The sequence below is a fragment of the Protopterus annectens genome, chromosome 5.part1 (genome assembly GCF_019279795.1).
Source record: "Protopterus annectens isolate FY-2018-M chromosome 5.part1, PAN1.0, whole genome shotgun sequence".
Taxonomy (NCBI): Eukaryota; Metazoa; Chordata; order Ceratodontiformes; family Protopteridae; genus Protopterus; species Protopterus annectens.
In genome coordinates this window covers 344,887,400-344,905,581 of record NC_056736.1, presented here as the reverse complement: position 1 = coordinate 344,905,581, position 18,182 = coordinate 344,887,400, and the positions used below count along the sequence as shown (strand labels likewise).

The window sequence follows — 18,182 nt, the reverse complement described above, 5'->3', positions numbered from 1 at the left end:
GGGAACACGTGGAGACCAATTTTGGATTTATCTATCCTCAACACATATCTGGACATTCCCAAGTTCAAAATGTTGACGTTACAACAGCTTTTACCTCTGCTGGGCAAAGATCACTGGATGGTGACTCTGGATCTCAAGGAGGCTTACCTTCATGTTCCTATCAGGCTCAGTTGCAGGAAGTATCTGCGTTTCGGCTGGGACTTTTCATTATCAGTTCTCTGCATTGCCCTTTGGCTTATCTACTGCCCCCAGAGTGTTCACGAAGGTTCTGGCTCCAGTGATAGCTTTCTTCAGGCTAAAAGGAATACAAATCTATCCTTATTTGGACGATTGCCTGATTCTGGCCCAAGGAAAGGACGAACTTCTTCATCATTTACAGTATGTGATGGCAGTGTTAAGATGCCTGGGGTATTCTGTGAACGAAATAAAGTCCAGTCTAGTACCCTCTCAGGACATGTGCTTTCTGGGTGTGAGACTGAATACAGCATCCCAGATGGCCTTTTTGACCCCGGACAAACAAAGGAATCTTTCTCTTTACTTCCAACAATTGTCTCGTCAGTCCAGGCTGACTGCAAGGACAGTCCTTCAAGCCTTGGGGTTCATGGCATCTTGTATTCTGGTACTTCCCAATGCCAAACTGCATATGAGGAAGCTACAATGGTATCTCAAAAATGTATGGACGCAGCACTGCCAAGATTTGGACACTGTCATTCAGATAATACCTTGCATTCAAAAGGAATTTTTGTGGTGGGCTCAGGAATGTCACCTAAACAAGGGACACTCTGTGACCCGACCAGAGGCGAGTCAGATTTTAACGACAGATGCCTCAGACAAAGCTTGGGGAGCTCATCTAAATGGAAAATGGGTACAAGACACGTGGCCTGCCAGACTTCAACATTTACATATCAACTTGAAGGAGATGTTAGCAGTCCAATTTGCATTGATAGCTTTCAAGGATTTACTTCTTCCAGGGCAGGTGTTGATTCAAACAGACAACACAACTGTCATGTGGTACATCAACAAGCAAGGGGGGACGCATTCATATCCTCTATGCAGACAAGCAATGATTTTGTGGGAGACTGCTCTCAGTTTACAGCTAAATCTTCAGGCAAGGTTTCTGCCAGGAGCACAGAACTCCTTAGCAGATGTGTTGAGCAGACAAATTATGTATCCCCATGAGTGGAAATTGGATCCTCATGTATTTCAGAAATTGACAGTGTTATGGGGAACTCCAGACATAGATCTGTTCGCTTCTCCACTAAATTACCAGCTGCCAAAGTTTTGCACAAAAAGGTTTCATCCCACAGCTTGGAAAGTGGATGCTCTCTCATTCAATTGGAGCAATCTTCACGTGTATGCCTTTCCACCTCTGCCTCTCCTCCCAAAGGTACTCCTGAAGGTCAGACAGGACAAGCCAAACATGATTTTAATAGCTCCGGATTGGCCTCGACAGCACTGGTACCCATTACTGAGAAGTCTGGTACGGGAGCCTCCATGGCCTTTGCCTTCGATTCCTCACCTGCTGTCTCAGGAGAACAGTCATTTACTCAATGTCAAACTTCACTCTCTACATCTAACAGCCTGGCATATTCTGTTTTAAACCCTGGAGGGTCTCAGCTTCCACAACAGGTTTTGAATGTTATTTTAGAGGCCAGAAGGCCTAGTACAAGGAAAGTTTACGCAGATAAATGGAGGAGATTTTTATTTTGGAGTACAGCAAAGGACTTTGATGTTTCTAAACCTAATTTAAGTGTTGCTCTTCAATACCTTACTGAGTTATTGGACAAAGGTTTGTCCTTCTCCTCTATAAAGGTTCATGCTGCAGCGATTTCTGCTCACTATGACTGTGACCCACCATTATTTTCTCATCCTTTGTTTAAGCAATTCCTTAGAGGGGCAAAGAATATAAGACCCCCACGTAGAGCTCCTACTCCTGCTTGGGATCTCAATTTTGTGTTGGAGAAACTCACTCTACAACCTTTTGAGCCTGCAGCAACTGCAGAGTTGAAATATTTATCATGGAAGACTGCTTTTTTGTTGGCCATTACCTCTGCGAGAAGGGTTTCTGAATTACAGGCCCTTATGGCGGTTGAGACTTTCCTAATTTTCCACAAGGACAGGGTATCTTTGCGTACTAACCCTTCCTTTATGCCTAAAGTGGTTTCTAGTGTGGCTTTAAACCAAACTATTTATTTGCCTACTTTTTATGCAAACCCCCAAAATAAAGGGGAAAAGATTTTGCACACTTTGGATATACACAGACAGTTGCGATATTATTTGAGCAGAACTAAAGGGTTCAGGCAGTCTCAGCAGTTGTTTGTTTCATTTGCTTTGGGTTCTCAGGGCAAACCTGTTTCAAAACAGACTATTTCTAAGTGGATTGGTTTTGTATTGCTTTCTGTTATTCCCATCATGGTAAGGAGATTCCAGCTGGGATTAGGCCTCATTCCACTAGGGCTACTGCCACTTCTACAGCTTTTCTAAGGGGGGTGGCTACTAAAGATATTTTGGTGGCAGCTACTTGGAGTTCAGTGCATACTTTCTCTAAGCATTACCACCTTCCACTTTACTCTAAATCTAGGGCTGGTTTTGCCACTGCAATTTTACAGGGCATTTTGGCAGCTCCTAATGCTTTATAGTTTTGCCATCCTCCCTTACCTCTGCTTTGGGATTCTACCCATATGTAAGGACTGCAGCAATGTGAGATGAAGAACATAGTACAGTTTTGTACCTACCATAAATGTAGATGTTCGAAGATCCACATTGCTGCAGTCCAATTTACCCTCCCTCCTTCCCCTCTGTAGTTAGAGGTGGTTGCGTGGTTTGGGTTGTGAATATTGTAAATATTGTAAATATGATTAGTGCAGGGGTGGTAGGTTGTTTTTGCTGTTTTTTGGCTTTGGCCTTTCTTTTTAGGGCCTTCTGACATCTGGGGCAAGAAAAGACTGAGGATATGACGTCGGTCATGCGCATTTGTACCCTGACGTTCTGATGTCAGTGTTAAGCGCCTTGACCGACGTCAGCCTAATACTTTGGTATTCGGGCTGACCGAGGACAGCGGACTACCCATATGTAAGGACTGCAGCAATGTGGATCTTCGAACATCTACATTTATGGTAGGTACAAAACTGTACTTTTATAATTGGTGACGTGAATGTACATACAGGGACAGAACAGGATGTGTGGATTGTCTGGGTCCACCTGAGTGGGACAACCAGAATAAACAAGAGGCTGTTCTAAACTTCTGTCTGGCAAATGGCTTGGTAGTAGCCAACACATAGTCTCAGAAAGAGAGAGAGTCCCAATATCACATGCAAGGGTGGCCAACATGCAATGTAAACTTCTCCTAGTAAGGAAAGGGCACTGGGGTACAGTCAGTGATTGCAAAGTGATCCCTAGTGAAATGGTCAGCCCACAGCATAAACCACTGTTTGCCACAATCAGCTGCAACTGTGGTCAGAAAAGGCTCTAAGGTCAACAGAGAACAGGCTGAAGACCTGGAAATATGAGAGAAAGTACAGAGTTTCAAGGAATTACTTGGGGCTCTAGCACCACAAGAAGAATGGGGAAATGGGTGAAGTTGAAGAAAGACAGTGCCTCAAAACAAAGTGTGAGGACTACAGAAAATATATGGAAATAAGGTACATAAGGAAAGCTAATGGTGGAATCCAGAAGTCCAGGAATTCATCATAAGAAAGGAGTGCAGGAAAAAGTAGATGATGGAAAAAGCTAGGAAAGAATACTGGTTGGCTAACAAAGAAGCTAAGAAAAAGAGTTGCAATAGCAAAGAACATTGCATCAGAAGCACTGTACCAGCTTCTGGAAAGTGCATGACACACAAAGAAACTGTATCAGATTGCAAGACAGAGACAAAGAGAGAGGATAGTAAGACACCATTCATAAGGGATGTCAGCAACAACCTGCTCACCAGTCCACAGGATATCAAAGACAGATGGAAGGAGTGCTTCCAGCAGCTTCTGAATGAAGAAAACTCTTGTTCTTCCCCAAACATGACCTATGATGAGAGAAGAGGAGGAGCCCACCACAGAAGTAGGAAGAACAGAACTAAAGTCAGGAAAGCTCAGATGAGGTCACAGCAGATATGAATAAGGTGTTGGGTGAGATAGGGAGAAATGTCTCCTGAGGGTACTCATAGCAGTGGGGAGAGAAAGGCATATCCATATGACTGAAGAATAAGCATAGAGTGCCAGTGTTCAAGAACAAAGGGGGCATTCATAACTGTGGGCAGTACAGAGGTATTAAACTCTTGTTACACTATGTGAAAGTGTCAAATAAATTGTTAAAATCAGACTGTAAAATCATTAGGCTTTTCAAAATGACAGTCAATAACACAGGATGCTCAGGTTCAAACAATATTGCTTTACTAATGTACATTAGGAGGCAAAAAACTATACAAAACAAGTATAGAGTTTTGACTGACTCCATACAGGAAATACCCTCAATTATATACCATTTGCAATCAGCTTTTGTCCACCTTACTGACGTGGTCAGTCACAGGGCATTTACGTCACTATAGTCCATAATACTTCATTCATAAGAAGATGCTTAGGTAATGTTTTTAAAAACTTTCCCATGAGAATAACACAGCCTTGCGAGGCACCTGGTCCATTTACAATGTCTTCTTGTAGATGTAGCTTTCTTCAAGGTTCTTAGATTAGTTCGCACAATGGTCGGTTCTTTTCTTAATACATTCCTTTGTCTCTCTGGTTAGCAGCTGTACACTATCTCTGATAGTGTTCACAAGGCCATCCTTCTCGGTGGAAGGAAGAAAGATATACATGCATACATATTTATTTCTCTCTGACCCAGCAGATTATAGTTACTGAAAGACATAAGCTTGCTGAGCTGGCTACTGCCAGGGTCAGAGGTTAACTATACTGCAGCTGAATTTCAAGCAATTACATGCAAGATCATTTCTACTGCCATATTGTTAAATAGAATCAAATGCATTACATATTATACTGTTTCTAAACTCTGCACTACATATATGTTTAAGTACATATTCTTCTAATAGTTTATATATGTCTAAGTACATGTTTTTCTAACATTCTATATATGTTTAAGTACAGATTCTTCTAACAGTTCTATATATGTTTAAGTACATATTATTCTAACATTCTGTATATGTTTAAGTACATATTTTTCTAACATTCTCCCTCCTATTAATGCTTTTTATTCTATTCAGAAACATAAACAATATTATTTCATTCCCTAGTCTCTTCCTCTCCGGAACTTTCAACCAGGCAAGTCATTTGTTTTATATTTCAGAAAGAATTTCATTTGGTATCAACAGGTTCAACTCCAGGTCTTGATACATAGTCTCAGTTACAGATACATCAACGAAATCTCTAACTAATCTTTTCACACAAGGTATCCATAACAAACACATGCTCCCAATATGAGCAGAACTACACAAATAGCTATCAAAATATTCATTAGGATTGAACCCCACCCCCCAAAAAGATTCTGGAAAAAGTTCGTCAGTGGGTTTGGGCCTGGTTCCGCCATTGCTGATACTTGCTGAATTACCTCTAGGTGGTCATTGATTTCATGCTCATTGTCTGGGATGTACGCACAGCATTCTTCTTTGATAAGCGCGCACGTACCACCTCTCCGCTAGGGTGAAGTCAAGAGCCATTCGGTTCTGTAATACAACAGTTCTCATTGCATTCAGTTCATCAGTCACAAGTTCGAGAGCAGAAAAGTCGCATTACTCATTACTTGAGAAGTTTGACAATTTTCTCAATTCCCAGATCGATTTGACTGCTCCATAGGCTGGGATTATTCCAGCCCAGGATATAACACTGTCACTCAAGTCCATATGAGTCAATTTCTCTTTATCCTTACGGATGAATGATCTTTCCAATCAGCTTCGATTTTACCCACTGGATTAGCAGGTTTCTTGACTGAGTTCCCAGTTTTTTGAGCTATATCTCTCACATTCCGTATCTTACCCAGAGGCAATTCTGCAGTATGTCTTATTGCTGGAACCAGATAACCCAAAAAAACAACTGCCGGACCAATTCTCAGGTAACCACTTATATGCTTTTTTCCACAAACAAAATAACAATTTTCTACTTTAGTACTGATGCGGGTTAACTCTGAATGAAACATTTTCCTGTCTATAACAGACAATTGTTTATACAATTCAGGATTTTTCTGTACACCTTTCAATGTTGTTTTCATTAAGCTCAAATACGAATCATAATTCGTGCTACAACTAATACTCTGATCTTTTGCTTTTATATAACATTTATAAGACACAGTTATGTTGCAATTACTCCAACCAACTTGGAGCGTATCATTTTTGTAAAAACAAACAATTCCCTTTTGTGTAACAGGTAAGTACAGTGCCACTTTGTCCTGTGATCTCACAGAACCTGTATCAAAAAGTAAATTCTCCCAAGTCTCATTTATCCCCAAAGGGACAGCGGACATCAAAAGTCCTCCATATGCTGTAGGTATGGCTGTACAAACCCAACAATTTGAAATGTTCATAGTCTCTACATACACACGTTTCATAGCTAGGTACGTGTTAAAGTTCGGATGCCAATCTGTGGCCAGTCCATCACGTTTCGTTACTTTTATCTGTGTAGTTATTTGCAGGAAAACCCCCAACAAAAGAAAAGTCACTACCAACATGGTTAATAAGTGTATGATCAGTAAAACAGTAAACCAATGTCTTTGGGGTTGCTTTGTACTTTTATACACTCTGCCCTTGGCCATTCTGTTTTTGTGATATATCAGCTACAAAACTTTTATCTAACTGGAAATTCTTTACCGGCTTGCAGTGAGTCAGGTGAACCCAGGACGACCTCTCCGCAACCTTTACTGCAGTAGGCGTTGCTAACAGTACTTGGTACGGACCTTCCCACTTAGGACTCGTCCAGTTTTTCTTTTTGATGACTTTTATCCATACCCAGGATCCTGGGGCTAGCACTGCGTCCGGTTTTGTCTGTTCTTTATCTGCAAAAGAGTTTAACTGAAAAACAGTCTTATTGGTTAACAATCTTTTCATGTAACTGGCTAATGAGCCATCGACCTCCAGCTCTGCAGGCATAAGAGCTTTCCACTGTGGCACATAATATGCCCTTCCAAATACTACTTCAAAGGGAGTCAAACCCTTTACATTTGGAACTGTTCTCATGCTCAGCAATGCTAGAGGTAAACAGCAAATCCAATTCTTCTGAGTCTCACTCATCAACTTCCTTAACTTGTTTTTCAAAATCCCATTGTACCTCTCCACCAGTCCTGCTGACTGTGGGTGGTAAGCACAGTGATTCCTCAAGGAAATCGCAAAAACCCTCCCAAGTTGCTGAATTGTCTGATTGACAAAATGTGTCCCATTGTCACTATAGATCCTTTCCGGTATGCCAAATCTAGGAATTATTTCCTTTACTAGGGCCTTTGCCACTGTTGCTGCATCCGGATTCCTGGTTGGAAAAGCTTCTACCCATTTTGAAAACATGTCTATGATCACTAAACAGTATTTCTTTCCTTCACATTTATTCAGCTCTATGAAGTCCATACAAATAGTATGGAATGGATATGGTGGTGTAGGGAAACTCCCTTGCTTCGGTTTGAATGCTCCCTGTGCATGATGTTTACTGCAAATATGACATGCTGCACAAAATTTTTGTGTGTAGTTCAGAATCCGTATGTCTGGAATATTCTGTTAACTAACTGTACCATCCCCCCTGTTGAGACATGGCTCTGCCCATGGCTCAACAAAGCCGCATATCTAAATAAATTAGATGGTAATATTGGCTTTCTCTGTTTGGAGATGTACAATCCGTCTTCAAGGATTGCTCCTCGCCTTACCCATTTCTGTTTTTCTGTTTTCGTAGTTAATGTTTGCATTGTTTTTAACATTTCTAAATCTAAAATCTCAGAGGGTTGTAATTCCTCATTCAAAAGTAAAGTTTCTGAGTCTGAGGCTGCTTGCTTCGCAGCTGCAGCAGCTCGCGCATTACCTTTTGAAATCTTATCTTGTTGCTTTGTATGAGCTGCACATTTACAAATAGCTACTTTAGTAGGTAACTGAATAGAGTCTAATAAATTCAAGATCAGTTGCGCATGATTGATCGGTTTACCAGTGGATGTTATCATTCCCCTATTCTTCCACTGCTGCGCAAAAACATGCACTGTGGAGAAAGCATACTGACTATCAGTATATATGTTCACACATCTGTCCTTCGCTAGAGTGCAAGCTCGTGTTAAAGCTATCAATTCTGCTGCTTGAGCAGACAAGTTAGGCTGCAGGGGTTGGGCTTCTACAATCCCAACATCAATAACCACTGCATAACCCACTAGATTTTTCCCTGTAGGACCCTTCCTACATGATCCGTCCACATAAAATGTTACCTCTGCATCAGCTAAAGGTATATCAGTAAGATCCTGTCGGGGTAAAGTTATTTGCTCCATTTCCTGTAGGCAACTATGTGGTGTGCCATCCACAGGGGTCGGAAGCAACGTTGATGGATTTAATGTCGTACAACGTTCAATCACCATGTGAGGTTGACTCAGCAGTATGGTCATACAAGAAAGATGTCTAGCCGGAGACAAAAATGCAATTTTCTCTTGCAGTAAAATTATCGCAACTGCATGAGGCACCCTCAAGGTAAGAGGGTGAAATAATACCATTGAGGCCGAAGCCTGTACTGCCATGGCAGCTGCAACAACTGCCTGTACACAATGTGGCAACGACCGTGCCACTGGGTCCAACTGTGATGAATAGTAAGCTATGGGGCGCTGCTTATTCCCATGCTGTTGCGTCAGAACTGATGTCATATATCCCTGCTTACAATCTACAGTCTGAAAAAATCTCTTATGATAATTCAGAAGCCCCAAAACTGATGATGAAGCTATCAATTGTTTTAGCCTGCAGAAGGCTGCTTCTGCCACTGGAGTCCAATGTAGTATATCTTGTGCTGCCATAGGTGTTTTAAAAATTAAATCAGCCAATGGAGCCGACTCCACGGCATAGTTCGGTATCCAACTTCGACAAAAATTAGTCGTCCCCAGGAAGGACATCATTTCCTTCTTGGTAGTTGGCTTGGGAGCTTGTAAAATTGCTACCTTTCTATCTTCATCTAATGTTCTACCCCCCTTGGATATCACATATCCCAGGTACTTGACCTGTGTTTTCCAAAGTTGCAATTTATGCTTGTTCACTTTATGTCCCTGTTCTGCTAAAAACCTCAATAATGCTATCGTATCTTCCCTACACTGTTGCTGGGTAGGGGCTGCAAGCAGGATGTCATCCACATAAAGTAGAACTTGACTGCCCCCTGGTGGAGTAAATCCCACCAGGTTGCTAGCCATCTCCTGTGCGAATATTGTTGGACTTTCACAGTATCCCTGTGGTAGTCGAGTATAGGTGTATCTGTTACCCTGAAATGTAAAAGCAAACCAATACTGACTATCCGGATGTATAGGTATTGAAAAGAAAGCATTGCTTATATCTATCACGGTAAAATACTTCTGTTCTGGCTTCAAATCATTCAAAAAAGTGTGCGGGTCTGGCACCGTAGGTGCCCTAGGTATTATTGCATCATTTACAGCTTGTAAATCCTGTACCATCCGCCATTCCCCGTTTGCTTTCCTAACAGGAAATAGAGGGGTATTACATGGTGAATCCAAAGATTCTATCAGTACTCCTTTCTTAAGTAATGCTGCTATTATAGGCTTAATTCCCTGCTCTGCATCTCTTCTCAAAGGGTATTGTTTCTTTTGTGGTCTAAATGCTGACTTTGGTGTGATAGTTACTGGACCTGCTGTCCGAATAAGCCCTACATCTGATTTCCCTGTTGACCAAAGAATGCTTGGTATATCACCCAAAGCTTTTTCTTCCTCTTCTAATAGGAACATTAATCAGCTGTCCTCACTTTGTTGTAAGTGTACAGCTGGTCGTGCTTGCGTTAACCAATTCAGTTTTTGCTTTTGTATTCCTTGTTCTGATAACTCTAAGTCAGTTTGCCTTTCCCATCTTGTCACTTTTTCACCTAGATCTACCCATCTGGCATTTTTATGTTTGGTTAAGCTGACATGCGGTAGCCAGTTGGACTTATACAGTCCCGTGAATTCCTGGGGTAATGAGCAACTCACCACACTATTACCCTCAGTATCCCAGTACAGGGTTCGTAATACTAACCTATTTGCAGGATTTCTGAACAATTTCTCCTCATATTCTTTATCAGGTCCTGGTGTACTACAATAGTACAGAGTACAATGTAACGAGTGCTGTTGATCAATGTGAAGGGAGGGTACCTTACTGATGGCTACGTTCATCAGTTCTTCGGTTACTGCCCCTGGACCAGTCGTAACTAGGTCCTGGCTGTACCAATAGTAGGCTTCACCCTCCGATCGCATCACAAAAGTATCCATTTGTCTTTGTGCCTCCATACCTTTCATGGTAGGAACTACTGCTATGCCAAAAAGCTGCATAAGGTCTCTTCCCAGTAAATTCACTGGACATTTGGCAGAAAGTACTATCTTACTTCTCTGGGTCATACCTGAAATAGGGTCAGTTATTGCTATATCATGGGAAAGTGGTTCCCTGTATAGCTGTCCGTTTGCTGCTTTCACTAATATATAATCAGGTGATTCAGAGTGTTCCGGTAACTTTGAAGGATGTATCAAAGTTCTCAAAAATTTTACTTCCCTCCCCTCCACCAGAAGTGTAACTTCCGGTTTCGTGTCCGTCAAATAGAGCTCTAAGCTCAACAAGGCTAAATCTAAAACTTCACTTTCCTCATCTCCTACTTGCACTTCTTCTATTCCAACTACTGTGTTAACATTTTCTCCCTGCTCATCACTCTCTCCTGATGACTGTTGAACGTTATGACTATCATATAGTCAATCCTCATCACTCCTATCCTTCCCTTCTGTAGTCGTTTTTTTATTCGATCTGCAATCCCTTGCTAAATGTCCTTTCTTCCCACACTTGAAGCATTCACCTTTTCTTTTCCTCTCCTCAAAAACCTCTGAGTCTCTGTCAGAGCGCTTATTGCTCTGAGCATTTTTCCTCCCCTTTTTACCTGACTGTACTACAAAGACTTCTGCTCCGTCTTCAGCTGTGAAGACCTGCGTCTTCTTTTTCTTTTTACTGTTAAAGTGTCTTTCAGCATGCCTGGCATACTCCAGTAAGGCTTGTAGCCTACTCGTTCGATGATCTATCATATGCTTTGTAATAAAGCTACTGATAGGGGCAATGCAACCATTTAAAAATGCATTTTTCAATTGTTGTTCATATGAGCTATCATTTTTCTTATTTTCGGGAATAGGCATACCGCTATGGTTATTAAAACATTCTAATAATCTACCAAAGTACCCATCCACAGATTCATTGTCCTGTTGTATACACTAATTAATACAGGTCCAATCTGCTCTAGGTTTCCATTTTTCAGTAATTCGGTCCGTAAGACCCTTCAACCTAGTGTCTAACTCTGCGTCACTATGTAGGAGGGGCTTGAGTTGCGCATCACGCGCATTCCAGGTGCCACAAACCATGTGCCAGTCTGGGCCAATAATTTGTCTAATAACTTTCTCTACTTCTTCCCCATTTAAGTGGTAACTCAATCGCATACCTTGTAAATCTTGTATAAACTTTTCATGATTAATTTTCGGATGGGGAATCCCCTCTGTAGCCTTCCGGATATCTTCCGGTGTCCATGGTCTATATACTAAGAGGGTTGGGTCCTGGCCTTCCTGTCCTGCCTGAGGGTTCGGTACTTCAATTAATGGACAAATTTCCTCACTCTCTTCTAGTGAGTCCCTCACTTGAGTGTCCCTAAGTGTTTTATGTGTTCGGGATCTAGTCTCAATAGGTTCTCTTACAAATGGTTGTTTAAATGCCCCTGTTGCCTCAGGATAACGTGGGGGGGGACCAGCCTGTCCTCCCGCTTCATATCCCGGGTAAAGTATCGATGGTGGCGGAGGGGGAGGGGCCGTCGCTACTACTATATTATTATCTTCTTTATCTAAGAATAATGCTTTCGCATTTTTAACCTTCTGTTCCCTTCGGTTTACTTCCTCAATCCACCTGTGTGCTTGAGGAATACCCAACTGTCGTTGTTTTTTTGCCTGTCCTTCTGCGTCAGATTTTAACTGTTTCAAAAGTTTCACTAATGAAATTTTGTCTAATTTACCATCAAATTCATATTTCTTAACCCATTTTGCAAAATATCTCACGTTATCTGCTCTCTGCAATTGCATATATTTCGCATCATCCGTCAAAGGCGAATCTCGCGATCTTTTAGTGCACTGATTTCCCATGTCTAAAAAAAAAGACTGTTACGTAACCCTTCTCTTGTACCACGTGGTATCTTTTTCCCTATATCCACAGTAGTGTCTAGAATGACTGTTTACTTTGCTTTGTTTTTTCTTCTTGATCTACGAGTCAACATACAGTACTTCAGTATGTTCTCGTCCTGCTATCACAAATCTCAATAACAGTACAGTATAACCTGGTCCCTGATCTAAAACAAAGACAAAGGGAAACTCTGCTTACCTGAGCCTCCCGTTTATGACTGCACGTTTTCTTCTTGGGATCCAGTTTTCCGCTTTTCAGCCACAGATCAGAAAGTGGACAGCCTCTTTACACACAACAATTCAGTCGGAGGTCTTTTCACTCAAGAAGAACCATTGGTTTTGGCAGCTTCTCCTGCGCAGATTTATTACCACCCATGCACTCTGACCTGCAGCTTACCAAGGGAATTCCGGTTTCAGAAGGACCAAAATGTCAAATAAATTGTTAAAGTCAGACTGTAAAAATCATTAGGCTTTTCAAAATGACAGTCAATAACACAGGATGCTCAGGTTCAAACAATATTGCTTTACTAATGTACATTAGGAGGCAAAAAACTATACAAAACAAGTATAGAGTTTTGACTGACTCCATACAGGAAATACCCTCAATTATATACCATTTGCAATCAGCTTTTGCCCACCTTACTGACGTGGTCAGTCACAGGGCATTTACATCACTATAGTCCATAATACTTCATTCATAAGAAGATGCTTAGGTAATGTTTTTAAAAACTTTCCCATGAGAATAACACAGCCTTGCGGGGCACCTGGTCCATTTACAATGTCTTCTTGTAGATGTAGCTTTCTTCAAGGTTCTTAGATTAGTTCGCACAATGGTCGGTTCTTTTCTTAATACGTTCCTTTGTCTCTCTGGTTAGCAGCTGTACACTATCTCTGATAGTGTTCACAAGGCCATCCTTCTCGGTGGAAGGAAGAAAGATATACATGCATACATATTTATTTCTCTCTGACCCAGCAGATTGTAGTTACTGAAAGACATAAGCTTGCTGAGCTGGCTACTGCCAGGGTCAGAGGTTAACTATACTGCAGCTGAATTTCAAGCAATTACATGCAAGATCATTTCTACTGCCATATTGTTAAATAGAATCAAATGCATTACATATTATACTGTTTCTAAACTCTGCACTACATATATGTTTAAGTACATATTCTTCTAATAGTTTATATATGTCTAAGTACATATTTTTCTGACATTCTGTATATGTTTAAGTACATATTTTTCTAACAGAAAGTTCTGAAGAGGGTGATTGATAAATGAGTACACAGAGTAGTAGAAAGTAAGATGAGAGATGAACAGTTCGGATTCTGATCCGGATGCAACACAATTGACATACAGTTGAGAAGGAGCTAAAGATGAGGAAAGATTCTAACTGGGCATTCCTAGACTTGTAGAAAGCATATGACAAGGTCTCCAGAAGGCTGATTTGGGCAGTCCTGCTGTATTTCAAAGTCCCAGAAACATTGGTAGAATTAGTACAAGCTATGTACAGGAACCCAATGACTTAAGTACGAACAGCGTTTGGTCTCAAAGAGGGCTTCACAGTGGGAGTGGGTGTGCATCTGGGCTCAGCTCTGACACCACTGCTGCTTATATTGATAATGGACTACATTAGCAATCCGTTCGGAGGGGACATATCAACAAAGTTGCTCTATGCAGACAATGTGGCATTACAGACTCTGATCAAAAACTTCGGCAAAGGATAGTGAAATGGAATGAAAAACTGAAGGCACATAAGATGAAACTGAATATTCATAAGACTGTTGCAATGGCAGTTAATGGAGTTCATAAGAAGCTGAAACTTGAGATAGAAGGGAAAATAGTGGGATAGGTTAACCGCTTCAAGTATCTGGACAGGGTGGTTGAGAAGGGATGTCTGAATGAGAAGGTCAACGTTAGAGTCAGTGGGGCTGCAGCCAGCTGGCACAGAGTGTCAGGTGTATGTGACAGAGGAATACCAAAGAAGCTGAAAAATAAGGTGTACAAAACAGGTGTGACCAGTAGTACTGTATGGTACAGAAACCTGGGCAGTAAAGGCAGAGCCGTTGAGGAAGCTAGAGGTGATACAGATGGTGTCTTGAGATGGGTTGTAGGATGCAAACTGGGGGACATACAAAGAAGTGAGGGCATAAAAGCAAAAGCCAAATTAGCCCCATTTGCAGAAAAGTTCAACACGAGTACAGATTATGGTAGTTTGGGCTCGTGCAGAAAAGCATAAGACAGTCTTGTAAAGAAGATTTGGGACAGGCAGGATGAATGCAATAGGAAATGAGGGCATCCAGCAAAGAGGTGGATGGATTGTGTGTGAGAAGACCTGTGATAGTCTGGCATGAGTGTCAAAGAAGGAGAGAATGACATTGAATAGAGAGAGATGGCAACAGTTGACATAACACCCTGGACCCCATGTAGAAGTTGGGGAAAAAGGGGGTTTGATGATGATGATATCCAGAGACATGCTTAGCAGTGTTGTGCTGCTATAAAGCCAGCCAATAGAAAATCCTGTTTATCCAGTTTTCCATGGGTGCCCAAGGAGAGGGCAGGACCCAAAGAAAGTAGGCAGTACCACCTTTGAGCCATTTGGGATGAGTTTATCTGTCAGAATAGTTGCCTTTTCTGCCTGCCTCCCACTCGGCCTGTTATTGGGTAGCTTGAAAGCAGTGAAATAAGATCTGAAGGCAGTCCTACATGTTAGACATCCTAAAAGACAGCTCCCCTCTAAGCTGTCTGTGGAAAATTTAACTTGGTGTCTTTTGAACTGGGTGTATCTGAACCTGTCAGATTTTTAACCTGGAAAACTACTCTACTGGTGGTCATAATCTATTAGTCTTTCACAAGGATAGGGTGAGTCTACGAACTAGTCCTCCTTTCATGGCAAAATAATGACAGGATCCATTGTGAGTTATACCATTCAGCTGACGTCATTCTTTCTAAACCCTCAAAATAAGTGTGAGAGTATTCTGTGTACCTTGTATGTCCACAGCCAACATAAATACTATTTACATAGTGTCATGGGGTTTAGGAAAACAAGCATTAGTTCTCCTTACCTGAAAAAGAAGGGTGAACTGGTGTCCAAACTATATCTAAATGTCTGTTCCAGTGTATACAATTTTGCTACTTATCTCTGGGAAAATACCTGCTAGGTTTAAACAAGACTCTTAGTAGAAGGGGCATTACAGCCAGAGTGGCATTCTTATAAGGAGTAAACACTCATTCACTTCTTGAAGCTTCCAGCTCTAGATGGTTCACACCTTCTCCCAACATTATTAGCTCAACATTCACTGTAGGTCTAGCTTTACCTGGGCAGTTTTGCAGGGCGTGCTTGACATGAGCCTTTCTTCTCAAGCCCCCTCCATAAAGCCCTGAGAAGCATTCCAGTAGTAAGGACTACTGCAACATTAATCTGTATGAACAGCATAGTAAGTTTGTGTGGACAACTTATAGTAGATGTTCAAATAAATCATTGTTGCAGTACTGTCTCCCACCCACTATGCCTAGTGTCTTTTCTAAGTGCCTCTAGTCCTTTTTAGAGCCAGAGTGGAGTACCCATGCCTTTTTTGCCCTTTTCCCCCACTTTTAGTTCCTAATGCCTTAGGTTTGCTCAGCTGTGGACAGTGGTAGGGGGAATATGTGTGTTATCTCTTTTTCAGACTACATACCTCCTCCTTTCCTTAGCCTGAATCTTTGCCTCAAAGGTCTTCCTGTGGCTGCTGGCAAGAAAGCTCTAAAATCCTGTAGGTGGGCACCAGTCTTATAATAGCATGACTGGATAAATCAAGGACCATATGTGTGCTACACAAAGAGGGAAGGATTCTGGGGTCTAGGAATGACGATGGACATATGGGGATAGCTAGCAGCTAAGATCCAGTTGTAAGGAGGACTGCTGCATCAGGGATCTGTTCGAATATGTACTATGGTGGAACATTACCTACACAGTTGTCCTTTTCCAACTGCTAAGGGCCTTTTAGCAAATCAGTTAATTTATGGGGAATACATATTTATCTACTTCTTGAGTTTTAACGATGCTTCATTTCATGTTGATACTAAAAGGATATTTATTTATATTTAAAGATATGTTAGTGATATGCCCTACTAGTCTGCTGTTCCATGACTAAGTTATGCAAACGGCACCGTGTATAATAGTTTATTTGTATACTAAATCATACTTTAATTTTTACTTACTCTTTCTCTTTACTATCTGCTTCCAGTGTTAAGTCTGCTTTCTTTATGGAATCTTTTGAGAATATTTATTCCCTTTGTAGAAAGAAGAGTAGTCCTTTTTTTTTTTACTTGTATCATTCTTCATACATTTCCCAGAATTTTACTGTCTTGTTATTGACTGATTGTCCATCATATTGGTTCTTGGCTTATGTCAGTTGCTTTCTAGAGCAAGATCCGACTCTTTCCTACCCTTAATTGGATAAAGTGGGTATTGAAAATTAATTTTAGTTGTTAACTGGTTTCCAGTTCATCTCCTGACCCAAAGAATTCACGTATAAGTCACTGGAACATAGGGGCGTCTTGGCCTTCACTTCTGTATTTTTCAGTTCGTGAACATTTCAGGAATGATTACATGCACAGGATGAGCTTTAAATACTGGCATATATTAATCTGAATGGCCATTAAGTCATTTATTGAATGCTAACATTCCTGGATGAGAGACAGCAGGGACCAGAACTTGGTATTTTTTTCCAGACTTCTACTTTTGGATATTTCCTTAAGGCTGTCTGGTGAACAAGCAACTAAGATGGTTTCTTTTTTCAACTCTTGCAATCAGTGTAAGTGCAAGATGGATTTTGTAAAGCTAAATCCCCAGTGATAGTGATATTTCATTAGCATGCTAATCTTGTATGTGTATTGTACAATGATCTGTTCTCTGCATGTTTGTGAATTTGGTTTATTTTTGTCTTCTAGTGAAGTGGATAAAGTTCTGTCTGGACTTGAGATTCTATTGAAGGTGTTTGACCAGCAAAGCTTACCTATTCTGACCAGAATCTTACAGAAGGTATCAATATTTTTTTTCTGTCTTTTGCTCTGTCCTTCAGCTGGTTAGTTATACAGTCCATGCTTTTTTCCCCTTTGTTTAAACTTATGCTCATAATAAAACTTCAGCATTCTGTAATGCAGTGGTGGTAGGTCTGATGTGGTTTCCTTTTATGTTGTTCAGGACCTTTTATGTTGTTCAGGAACAACTGGCCGAAGTTATTTTAAAATTCCATTTTTTCGGAGGTTGGAATTTTTCTATTTTATTTCAGTAAAAAATAGCTTTTAATGCCCTTCTTAATTTGCAGACTACATTTCTTAGCTTTCGGTGAAATGCAGTGTAGAGACAGAAATACCTGACTTCCATTTACATTCACTAATTTATTTTAATTATTTAACGTTTGTTTGCCAGGGAAGTGAAGTGAACTGGTCATTTGGCCCCTTTCAATCATGAACTGGGTATAAATGCAACAGAAAGGTACATACTTTAAAACAGAAATGTAGATATGTTCGTTCATGTTACTTCTATTTGACTGAATGTCCATTTGGCTGACGGGTGATGTAGGTGGTGCTTAATACCTAATGTACGGATAGCCAAGCTTTCAAAATGTCGAGGGACTGAAGGTGAGTAGGGTTGGAGGTGGTGAGAGCGTTTTTGTGTCTGCGTCAGAATTAGGGTTGGAGATAGGTTTTGTGTGTGTGTGTGTGTGTGTGTGTGTGTGTGTGTGTGTGTGTGTGTGTGTGTGTGTGTGTGTGTGTGTGCATTTTAGGGTTAGGGTCAGTGTTGGGTAAGGGGGGGGGTTGATGTAGTTTTGTTAGTGTGTGTGTTTGTGTGTCTCAGTGTCATGTGTAA

At 41.0% G+C, this 18,182-nt stretch overlaps 1 protein-coding gene across 1 annotated transcript in view; it reads left to right on the top strand.

Moving 5' to 3' along the window:
- Positions 1-18,182, top strand: part of INPPL1 (inositol polyphosphate phosphatase like 1) — a 1,746,155-nt gene that overhangs the window by 460,682 nt on the left and 1,267,291 nt on the right. The window contains exon 6 of the mRNA XM_044073026.1: positions 17,261-17,351. Within this exon, the coding sequence (XP_043928961.1) occupies positions 17,261-17,351 (91 nt within the window). The remainder of the gene's footprint in view (positions 1-17,260; positions 17,352-18,182) is intronic.